The sequence below is a fragment of the Patiria miniata genome, unplaced genomic scaffold (assembly GCF_015706575.1).
Source record: "Patiria miniata isolate m_02_andy unplaced genomic scaffold, ASM1570657v1 HiC_scaffold_29, whole genome shotgun sequence".
NCBI lineage: Eukaryota > Metazoa > Echinodermata > Asteroidea > Valvatida > Asterinidae > Patiria > Patiria miniata.
This window is the reverse complement of record NW_024037068.1, coordinates 13837315-13849246: the sequence shown is the minus strand read 5'-3', so window position 1 is coordinate 13849246 and position 11932 is coordinate 13837315. Positions and strand designations below refer to the sequence as shown.

Sequence of the window (11932 nt, the reverse complement as noted above, 5' to 3'; positions counted from 1 at the left end):
AATGGCGGACGGTGAGTTCACTTCTAACAGACAATGGGCTATCCAGAGTTTTTACACGGATATCATTGATCATCATAATGGTAGTGATACATGTGAGCAAAGTTCAACTACATGTACTGTTTGTCGCTATTCGCATTGTGAATGCGTTGGGTCCATGTAGAAAACTTGTTTGATCGCCGAGTGCACATAAATAATAATCATACAAAATAAATCGGCCTGCGAAGGGATGTTATATGGAATGCCGGAGGTGTGCCCCCTTCCTCAAAACATGAAAAGCCAAAATTCCGACTACATTCAGAAAACTGGCATGGGTTTGCCTGATATTTAGGTCCCAGAATACGTAGGTTCCAAATTATTTTTCATCTGCCTCATTTTGGGGGGGGGGGGGGGGGGGGGGGGGGGGCAAAGCTATACATGTAGGATACGTGGCACAAAAAGTCATGAAAACAGCGTTGTATACATGTACATGTGTATACATTTAGAACTACATGTGTACAGGCTGTATTTCAAACATGGTCATGTATCAACAACTTTGCGTGCATTTGTTTTCAATTTCTACAAAATTGGTACAGATGTTCATCCGAAATGTTTTTGCCAACGTATTTGTCCTGAAAAACAAGATAAGCTATATTCACTGCGCAAAACATTTGTCTTTTCGTTTGCGATTTATTTATCATTCTGTGTACAATAATAATATGTGCAATACTTTTTTGTTATCTCAGTACAAATAAAAATCTCTGCGTATACAGTATACAAAAAAATCTCTGCGTATATATATAAAAAAAGACACTTGTGGTTTGTTCGTTAAATTAGCTTTAAAATTAGTTTACATTAAACTTTTCATTTCAAAATGTTTCAAATGTCTTCTGGAATCAGATTCAGCAAGTTACGTCATCATTGTCAGTTCTCTGGTAATGCCAGGCTTAACAAAGTTGAAAGTTTCTCTGGACACAGCCAATAATTAGGAATTCTTGGTATTGGGTCTTTATACACACACTTCACGTATTATTCCTTTTAGATAAAAAGTTTACAGTTGTACAAATTGCAGTAATTCGGTTTTAGTTTTACTAAATTTTGAATCTTGTGACGAAATAAGAACTGTGGCTTTGAAAATTGAAATCCATTAATACATTTTAAAGATAATAATATACAACATTTGCTTTTGCTGTAATTTTCGGAAATGGATTGATTTGAGGGTTCGTTCATTCATTCATTCAATCATTTCATTAAATGGTTATTTGAATCAATCATGACTCGCAGCTAAGGGCTGAATTGAACATGATTTAAAGTAACTGGAAAAATAGTAATCCCATAAATATACCATTATTAACATTAAAATATTAAGATGTACCAGAAAAAACTACCCCCCCCAAAAAAAAACCCCCCGAATACACGACAAAAACAAATTTACACTAGAAAACCGCACAGGTTACTAAATAATTATTGTTACCCTGACCTGTTTAAAGTTTTGTGTTCTAGATGCTGATAAAAAAAAGAACAAAATGCTGTTCTTTTAGTCTGGTTCCCTGACTTTACTTCAGACGAAACAGATGATTCGTCGGGAAATTGTCAGGTCAGGGAGCTGGACTAGCTGGCTTGCACCCATTCACGGATGTGAAAACGATTACAAACAAATTGAAACCGATTGCAAACGATTGCAAACAAATTAACTGATTAAATAAATTTGGTAAATTGGGTGAAGTATTTGAGAAAAAAAATCGTTTTTTCCAACGATGGTCGGCAGACTTTCTTGAAAATGACAGCACACCAGGTGCCATGATTTCACAGGATGCTTGAGACTATTATTCACTAACACTCGAGCAAGGTTTTTCATAATAATTTGGTAGTTTTGTTTTTCGATATTTGCAAATGTTGTACATCACATTACCTTTAACGTGTGGGCTGTTCTCTCCCACTTAAAGTGCAGACCAATTCTTGTCTCCGAATATTTTGCATTTACATTTAGCACTGTATAAGTCCAATCACATTCACAGTGATGTAATACAGTGAGCCTATTACACACAGCCACATTAAAAAAAAAAAAAAAATTGCACGTTACAAATAATAATTGAGATGAAACAATTTAAGACAAGTACATGTTTTACGTGATTTTATCTAAATAAATTTCTGACATAACTACTTCGGTTTATCCGTGCACATTGCATCACGTCGACGTATTCAACGACCAGGTACCGTGGAAAAAGCGTAATGCAGACAGCAAATTCGATGTCACGATGGGCAGTTTCGACGGCGCGGAGTCATGCGAGCTGGTAGTAGCATATTATATGCTGTCGATCCTGAAACCAAAGTACGGAAATAGAGTGGGACTATACAGGGACGACGGTCTGGCAGTATTCAAAGAGACCCCCAAGAATAAGTAAGAATAATTTCATGAGGTGACAGATTGAATGTTCTATTCCACGAGGCGAAGCCGAGTGGAATAGAACATTCAATCTGTCACCGAATGAAATTATTCTTTCCATCGCACGAACGTAAATCATTCGTTATTTGTTTTATATAACACATGAATAAATTCTCGTCATTTGATTGGTAAATTATAAACTACAATTTATTTTGATTTCAAAGATGTTGAACTACCCCTTCACGAAAATGTTTGAACCCAACGCTGTAGCGCTGGCTTTTTGGAACAATACGCGCTACGCTGAACGCGCACACCAGCATGCATAAATACCGCGTCATGGAACAAGCGCAAAGTGAAACGGTATAACGCATGGGTATAACGCATGGTCGCACCGTACATTATACCGAATAATAATATGTCACGTGATCTACAATTCACCAATCAGATGACGGGGATTTATTCAGGTTTTGTATAAAAAGCTATATGGTATGTAGGATGGAACGCCGTATTATCGCGGTACTTATCACGTTTCTCGTTCGGAATAGAGATTGCCCACTAACCTTCCAGAATTGTCCTGTCTTATGTGTAGTATAACTCTTCCTTTTTAAATTAATATAAAAAAATCTGACGGGTGGTGAGGTTTATTCCGTGTACGATGCCTGTGAAAATAGACATGCGCAGCGTGTGCGAACGGAGGTGGACTCCCTATTATCGCGGTATGCGGGAAGTGGTTTTTATAATGATCCCAACTTTTTTGTTCATAGTTTATGTTTGACCAAAACACCCCCTGAATAAAGTCTGATATTTTCCCTGTAACGTTCAAGTTGATTAAAGAAAAAAATGTTTACAGGATGATTTCTTAAGACCCTGCCCTTCCCCCGAAAGGAGAACACAAATCCCTGAGGCAAGTCTACTGATCGGCGATTGAGGGCGTCATTCACTTTACACGGTGTGCCGTTTTATTTTCGCTAACGCGCGGTGCTTATTTTGATCCCGTAAAAGTTGTTACAATTTCGCGCTGCAAATATCGTCGTTCGACCTCATTTTACATTTGCAGCTGAAGAATGGGACCCAGACAATTGAACTTGCATGGACAGAGCGCAATTAAAGATTTATGTTAAAATATAAACGGTACCTTTTAGCAGACACGGTGAGGGAAAATTTTGCAAGTTTTGGAAAACGTTAATATTTATTAAAATCGTTAAAAGTCCCGAAAGACACAACATTCTTTAATCGTCCTTTTTATACAACTCGGTAGAAAATCCTTGATGACTGGTGAACTGGATAAAAATCGCCACTTGAAGGAGTTTTGACACTGTAAAAAGAGAAATTTCCCATGCCGCGATAATAGGGATGCCGCGATAATAGGGAGTCCGACTATACACAACACACGTACACATTGATACAACAATATACGTTCCGAGATCAATGACAAAATAATACACGAACACGTCATCACGTCTTGCACAACCCTACGTGGTCGTTTTGTGCATTATCCAATGGGGACCTATCGTTCACGTGCAAGTACAATGGGGACTATCATGTACATAATGTCAGTACAATAATATCGCCCACACACACTCGTTCTTTCAGCTCTGTTCATTGGGTCAAAAACACGCTGCGCCATCTGGTTTCCATGGTTCAACCAATAACGAAAGGTATTACTGAAGTTCGAAAACAGGGGGTGGCGCGTCAACAGTTCAACAGCCAATATGCTGACAGCGCGCGCGCCCGTTCTTAAAAAAATGGCGTCAGGGGTAGGGAGAAAACGGAGAAGGCACCGCTCAACTGTGGGAGATTTACTAAATTTTGAGCCCGAGGAGAATCCTCTGTGGCGAAGAGAAGAACCAACGGTGCCTCCAGTTGGTGACATGGTCAAAGATATCGTAGGATATCAAAAAGGATGGAATTCCGTGAAGGAAAAATGCGATGCCAGCGCCGTTCAGAGACAATTCCTGGAGAGGTTTCTCTTTCACTGCAATCGAGAGGAAGATCACGGCTGCGGGACTTTCGAGGAAACACGGGAATGTCTTGCCTTTGGAAATAAAGTGGATTATGCAACGCTGTCCCCGCAACAGAAAGAAACTGTGGACTTGAAAGAGGCCTACGAATATTTGCTGGACATCAAAGATGGAGAAACGGATTTGAAATGCCATGGCATGATTGCGGAATCCATGCTTCGCGAAGTTAACAAAATCCTACTCAAAAGTGCGACCACAAAATCAGGCCGCACTAAGGCGGGGCATTACAGTGATAAACGCCGTTTCACAACCTTTGAAGGAGAGTTTTATGAGTATCCGAATCCAGCTGACATGCATAATGCCGTCAATAATATTTTAGACAGATTTAACTCTCTTCTTGAAGAAGCGAGGAATGACACTCCCATTGAAACACATTCTCAAGAAACTCAGATTGATGAACAAGAAGATGAAGTGAAGCTTCTCTGTTTATACAAAGCTTGTTCTTGGCTGGTGTTTGAGATACTTGACTTGCATCCGTTTGGAGACGGCAACGGGAGACTGTGCCGGCTGCTTTGCAGCTACGTGCTCTCCACATGCACTCCTTTTCCTACCCCGATCTACAACATCTGGAGCACGTCCTGCAAAATGGACTACCAGAAAGCTCTTGTTCAGGCCAGGAAGTCAGACACCCGTCATCCAAAGGCCTTGGCCACCATGATCATTGAATGTAGCTGGCATGGCTGGAAAGAATTCCATTACAAAATTAAAGGGGAAACACAGGCTGGCAAACAGGTTGTGTTGGAGAATGAGATGCTTCACTTGCATCCGTTTGGAGATGGCAACAGGAGACTGTGCTGGCAGCTTTGCAGCTACATGCTCTCCACATGCAATTCTTTTCCCATGCCAATCTACAACATCGTGAGCAAGCCCTGCAAAAATGACTACACAAAAGCTCTTGTTCAGACCAGAAAGTCGGGCACCTTTCATCCAAGGGCTTTGGTCACCATGATCATTGAATGCGGCTGCCATAGCTGGAAAGAGTTCCTCAACAATTTACGTGCAGCACAGGTTGGCAAACAGGGCAAAGGACATTGTACTTTGGAAAGGAAGAGCAGAGCTCACAGACTTTCAAGTCAATATCAGAAGATGGAACTGAGTTAGCCCCATAAATGTGGCCTATTTACTGGACTGCCTCCGTAAACATAGGCCACACATCCACATGTACAAAAATCGTGTCGACTTTGCCAAATTTTGTCTTTCACATTTAGGCTTACTTTGTAGGATTTTTTTGCTTTAGAAGCATACTCACCCTCTTTATAGGCTAGTCAGAAAGTGCTGCCTTTTTCAGATGTCTAATTTTTGTGAAATTTCATTTTGAAATTTTGATACGCAAACGTGTAAAAATGAATCTGGAAATTTCACGAAAAATATACATCTGAAAAAGGCAGCACTTTCTGATTAGCCTATATAGAGGGTGAGAATGCTTCTAAAGCAAAAAAAACCTACAAAGTAAGCCTAAATGTGAAAATCAAAATTTGGCAAAGTCGACACGATTTTTGTACATGTGGATGTGTGGCCTATGTTTACGGAGGCAGTCCAGTAAATAGGCCACATTTATGGGGCTAGATCTGAGTAAACTGTCAAGTAACACGTATGAACATTGGAGGAGGATTATTCAGTGTTTTCTGTTAGGCATGGCTCTTTAGGCCTTTCCACACGGACAAGTTCTAGAACTAGAAGGCACGCTCCAACTATTCGGGCGATTCACAATGCAGTGCGCCACCAAGAGTTTGCCATGGAGAGTTCATTTTTCAAGTTTATGGTCGACAAAACATGGCCCATTTGAACAAGTGTCAGTAAAAAACTTGAACTAATTTGTTACAGATTGGGGCGTACCGTTCTGCCGCCTTACAAAAAACTCCATATTGATAAAAAGAAAAGGGCAAACATTACATTCGAATCATACTTTTACAAACTTTCTGGCCGGAAAAACTAACAATTTCAAATGTCCCGCCGCGGGACATTTGAAATTGTTAGTTTTTCCGGCCAGAAAGTTTGTAAAAGTATGATTTGAATATAATGTTTGCCCTTTTCTTTTTATCAATATGGAGTTTTACTCCCGCGCTGCAAATTTGTCGACCATCTCTCACAATGCACTGGGAAAAATGAGCTCTCCATGGCAAACTCTTGGTGGCGCACTGCATTGTGAATCGCCCGAATTGGATTGCTGTAACTATCGCTATGAATGAGTTATAAAAAGCAGCAGTGTTGTATTCTTACTCGGTACTCGTACTTTGTTACAACTCGAGTACTTTTTGAGAATACTCGCATATGAATATCAAAATACTCGGACAAAATCCACGAGCAGCCCTGTCCGATCGTCTCTTTAAAATTTTGTAACATTGGTTTTTCGCAGGGTTGTGAAAGGCCTTACCTTGTGAAAGGCCTTACCAAAATAAAGCAGCGCCTAGCTATTGTGTTGGCCTAGTCCGAGTAACTTGGACCCAACTTATCGCCTTTTTTAACATTTGGACATGGTCTGGCGATAGTAAGGTCCAAGCTAATACCGCGACCTGGACAACATAGTTCCAAAAACCAACGTTTTCCAACAAAAAACCATCAGATTTCACCTTCAAAACGGCCTCCAAATTACTAGATATGCCACCTGAGGTACAAGCAGACATCTATAATTAAAATGGTTGTACTGAAGTTTACTTACGATCCGGAAAAAAGTGAAATTTTCCGTTCATTTCGGAGAGCTCCCCTCGCGATCTTGAACACGTTAAATTTCCAATCGTGTTTAATGTTTGAACGACGCGATTTCTTGTACATGCCCAGCGTACATTCGATGGTTTCCGTATTCCGTGTGCGATTCCGTTACCGAGTGCGCGCGATGCATCGATTATGATAATGATCACGTTTGTAAACACAATACATGTGCATTTCATACTGTAAAAGGGAATCGGGAACCAGCTTGAACTGGTACCCGCCATAAAAGCTGCGCTAGTTCCCGACTCCCTATTATCGTTTGAAATGCACATGTTTTTACAAACGTGATCCAGTCTACTCATTATCATAATCGATGCATTGCGCGCGCTCGGTAACGGAATCGCACACGGAATACGGGAACCATCGAATGTACGCTGGGCATGTAGAAGAAATTGCGTCGTTCAAACATTAAACACGATCGGAAATTTAACGTGTTCAAGATCGCGAGGGGAGCTCTCCGAAATGAACGGAAAATTTCACTTTTTTCCGGATCGTAAGTAAACTTCAGTACAACCATCTTAATTATAGATGTCTACTTGTACCTCAGGTGGCATATCTAGTAATTTGGAGGCCGTTTTGAAGGTGAAATCTGATGTTTTTGTTGGAAAATGTTGGTTTTTGGAACTGTGTTGTCCAGGTCGCAGTATTAGCTTGGACCTTACTATCGCCAGACCATGTCCAAATGTTAAAAAAGGCGATAAGTTGGGTCCAAGTTACTCGGACTAGTGTTGGCCATACCTGAAATAGGCAAATGAGCATTTGGGGCTGAAAAAAACATAACAAAAACAGGCACGTCAGGTTGTCCTGATCAAAAGGTTCCATTTTGTTTCAGGACAATTTGACATTATTATTACATATTTTGGAATGTAATGTACACGTGCAAAAGCAGATTGTAATGTCACCCCTAGATTGCAAATGGTGCGGTCCAAAGCTCAGACTGTGTGTGACACAGCACACTTGTGCTTTTCATAGTGAAGGCATACGTACGTCATACTTTCGAATGAATGACATCACGCAGTACGGGCCATTAGGCCTACCGGCCATAGCCTTTAGTCAAGTCCCACGCGCCTACCCGGACACCTGACGCACTCTGGATGCTGACACGTAAAAAGACTAGCACGAGCGGCAGAGCCGCGAGGGCCTTTACTATCTCGTGGAACTAATCACTTATTCATTTATTCACGTAATATACATCAAGCAGTATAAACCAATCATCTAACGGTGGTTTGCGGTTACCAGCAACAGCACGCGCGCCACCGGGCGCGCGTGCTGTCTGGCGCCAGACGACGGTTGATTTACGTTAGTAATTTTGCATTTTCATTGGTCAATTCACAATGGGTAATGCATTATGCATGTCTACCAAATCGGTAGACAAATGTAAAGAAAAACATAAGCGTTCTCCACGAGATGGTAAAGGCCCTCGCGGCTTCGCCGCTCGTGCTAGTCTTTTACGTGCCAGCATCAAGGATGTGTTACATGTCCGCATGGTTCGGGTATAAGCGCGTGGGACTTGACTAAAGGCTATACTGGCCAAGGATCCCCATTCATTTCAAAAACTTGTATCTTGTATGGCCATAGCCCCATAAATGTGGCCTATTTACTGGACTGCCTCCGTAAACATAGGCCACACATCCACATGTACAAAAAACGTGTCGACTTTGCCAAATTTTGATTTTCACATTTAGGCTTACTTTTTACGTTTTTTTTTGCTTTAGAAGCATTCTCACCCTCTATATAGGCTAATCAGGAAGTGCTGCCTTTTTCAGATGTCCATTTTTCGTGAAATTTCCGGATACATTTGCACACGTTTGCGTATCAAAATTTCAACATGAAATTTCACAAAACTTAAACATCTGAAATAGGCAGCACTTTCTGGTTAGCCTATATAGAGGGTGAGAATGCTTCTAAAGCAAAAAAAAAGGAAAAAGTAAGCCTAAATGTGAAAATCAAAATTTGGCAAAGTCGACACGTTTTTTGTACATGTGGATGTGTGGCCTATGTTTACGGAGACAGTCCAGTAAGTAGGCCACATTTATGGGGCGAGTATGGCCAGTGCGCAATGTTCAAATTTAATTCATCAATCATTGCAGTAGCGTTGCGTTCATTTCCAAAAGCGTAGCAGGTGCTTAATATGTTTAATGCCGGCTAAAACTCACTGCAAGCGTGGAAAATGGTTATGTTTGTTGCAAGTAGATTTTTAATTAGCCAAATAACAATAAAAAGTTTGAGGTCGGCAAATTGGCCCAAAAAAAATCAAGGGCGATCGGGGTTGGGTTTCTGTAAACGCAGGATTTGTTTTGTTTGGTCTGAATAAACATGGGTTGATTCAGGACTATTATGGCATTTTAACAAACATAGTCTTTAATTTCACATGCATGCATACTTTTCCAGTGAAATTCAGAAGCAATCCCCATACTTGTAAATGTTCTGTTAAAAAATGGAACAGGACCATGGACATGGGCGTCACCAGGATTTTTTCGGGGGGGGGGGAGGGAGAAGAATTTTCCCCAAAATTCTGTAACTTTTTCACTATATTCTCAATTTATCATTTTTCCGAGCATGAGCATGGGAGCATTTGCCCTACTCTCCCCCCCCCCCCATCAAATTAACAGCAATATGGCTTCGCACTTTGTTTTCCTTTTCCCCCCCTTTCAGCCTTGCCTTTTGTGTGCTTTCAATGTAATGACCGAATCATATGTCTACATATTCATTTACTTTTGTCTCTGAAATCGGCATTTATGTTCTGTCATTGTTACTATTAACACCATAAACATCTTTATTGGGCCATTTTGAATTACTTGGATTACAGATTTTCAGGCGTGGCGTGACTAGTGAATTTCAATTTGTATACAAATATTGAGCGGCTCAGCGTGGAATGGGAGGAATATTATCGCAAAGTAAAATCTGGACTTTTCCATTTCACGAGGCGAAGCCGAGTGAACTGGAAAAGTCCAGATTTTACGGAGTGATAATATTCCTCCCATTTCACAATTTAAAGCCACTCAATATTTGTTATATATATAGATCCTTGTCATTTGATATATTTGAACTTTTTTTCAATACAGAACTGGAGAAAAATGTATTTCTCTCTTCCAAACCACCCTTTTACGAAAATGTTTGAACCCAACGCTGAAGTGCTTGCTCTTTGGAAAAATACGCGCAACGCTGAACGCGCACACCAGCATGCATTTGCACACAAATACCGCGTCATGATCCTAACTGTTGAATAGTATTTCCCATTCCCCATAGGCGGATAGTACATTTTGAGCCGCGGCATGAATGGGAGCAATATAATCATGACTTATTTCAATAGTCGCAATTACATACACCCAAGTTAATCGTTGTCATTTGATCGGATGATTGTAGGTCACGCGACGTTCATTAATCAAACCATTGTATGGCCTACATCATTACTGTTTTAAGAAATGCATTTTTGGTCCCATCAACCGTGAGTTTTTGTTCTATCTCCTTTGATTTATTGCACGCGCACACCCTATCGTGTAAGGCCGCGCAGCACTAGCAGTGCTATGGGCTCCGTGCACAGGAACTCGTTCACGGCCAGAAAAGGAGAGTTGACGAGACCTAGACCGGTTTCCGGTCCATCCGCTACATATTTCGAATGATCCAAAGTTATTGGGGGTGGGAATTAGTCTGGGAGACCATCCCAAGTTAAATTTGAACGTATTCGCGCACCGACAATGACTGACGCTCACGTGAAGTTTTGGCACATTCAGAAAGTCGTGTGTACTTCGGGCATGAACCAATACAGCACAGCACGAACACCTGTGTGTCTCGTCTATAGGGCTCTCAAAAGTTGTAAAAACGCGCCCTCCTTATTAGCGCACGTAGCCCATATGAGCACTTCATGCTTTTTATGTAGTACAAAACTTGCCTTTGAAGCGGGTGCAGTTATGAACTAAATTTGCTGTTTACATTGTTTTAAGAAATTACAATATTAACGTTCATATTGCTAATGGTTTGACTTTGAAACCTTTGTATATTGTTAGCCTTGGACAAACTGAAAAAAAAGAAGAAGTGCATGTATACACAATTTTGTAAATGTTTGTTCTTATTGTTTTTATCCTCAAATCGAATGACAAAGATCTACAGTCGACTCTCGTTAGTACAAACACTGTTAATACAAATTCTGGTCATAGCAAACACAAAGACTTGGTCCTGACTGTGCATTTATGTGCACAATGAATGGGAGTGATGTTCCTCTTAATACAAAATTATTTTATAACAAACAATTTGGCCCGGTCTGAACGCGTTTGTATTAACAAGAGTCGACTGTACTTCGCTGTTATATAAAACACATAATGAATGTTTTGCATTCGTGCAATGGAGAGAATATTTTCATTCGTTGAAAGATGGAATGTTCCATTCATTATTTGTTTATTAGTCACAGCATAACGACTACATGTAGTCGACTTAAGAAATTGAGTCGCGACTACCAATGCTTTTTAGCATCGGCGACTAGTCTACTAATTGCAGTAGTCGTACATGCCTGACTTTGGCCACTTCACCCCCTTTGCCTCTCTCCACCCAGGAGTACAAATGGATACCAGCATTAGCTGGCGAGTAACCTGCGATGGACTGGCATCCTATCTTGGGGAAGTAGAAATATTTTTGGTGGTTTCATGCTAGTGAAACAGGAGATAAACCCGGCCTGATGGGCCACATGGGTTTGTTACAGACTTGACGACTATCACACAGAATTCCGTCAATTTTTACACGTGATTTTTCTCCAAAAAAGGAATAATGCATGAATAATGTACAGCAAGACCAGAGACTTTAGGTTCTATGAAACGGGGGGAACATACCAAGAACTTTGGTTTTA

The 11932-nt window shown here is 40.6% G+C and overlaps 1 protein-coding gene across 2 annotated transcripts; it reads left to right on the top strand.

Moving 5' to 3' along the window:
• The first annotated feature begins 4081 nt into the window (after positions 1-4081).
• On the top strand, positions 4082-6331 carry LOC119735565. 2 transcript variants are annotated; one of them, XM_038209319.1, is made up of 2 exons: positions 4082-5475; positions 5952-6331. In XM_038209319.1, the coding sequence occupies exons 1-2, from the start codon at positions 4108-4110 to the stop codon at positions 6027-6029; spliced, it is 1446 nt and encodes a 481-aa protein (XP_038065247.1). In that variant the 5' UTR covers positions 4082-4107; the 3' UTR covers positions 6030-6331. The 2 variants fall into 2 exon arrangements, with proteins under 2 accessions (XP_038065247.1, XP_038065246.1); XM_038209318.1 differs by having other exon boundaries at positions 4082-5480; positions 5957-6331.
• The last annotated feature ends 5601 nt before the right edge of the window (positions 6332-11932 follow it).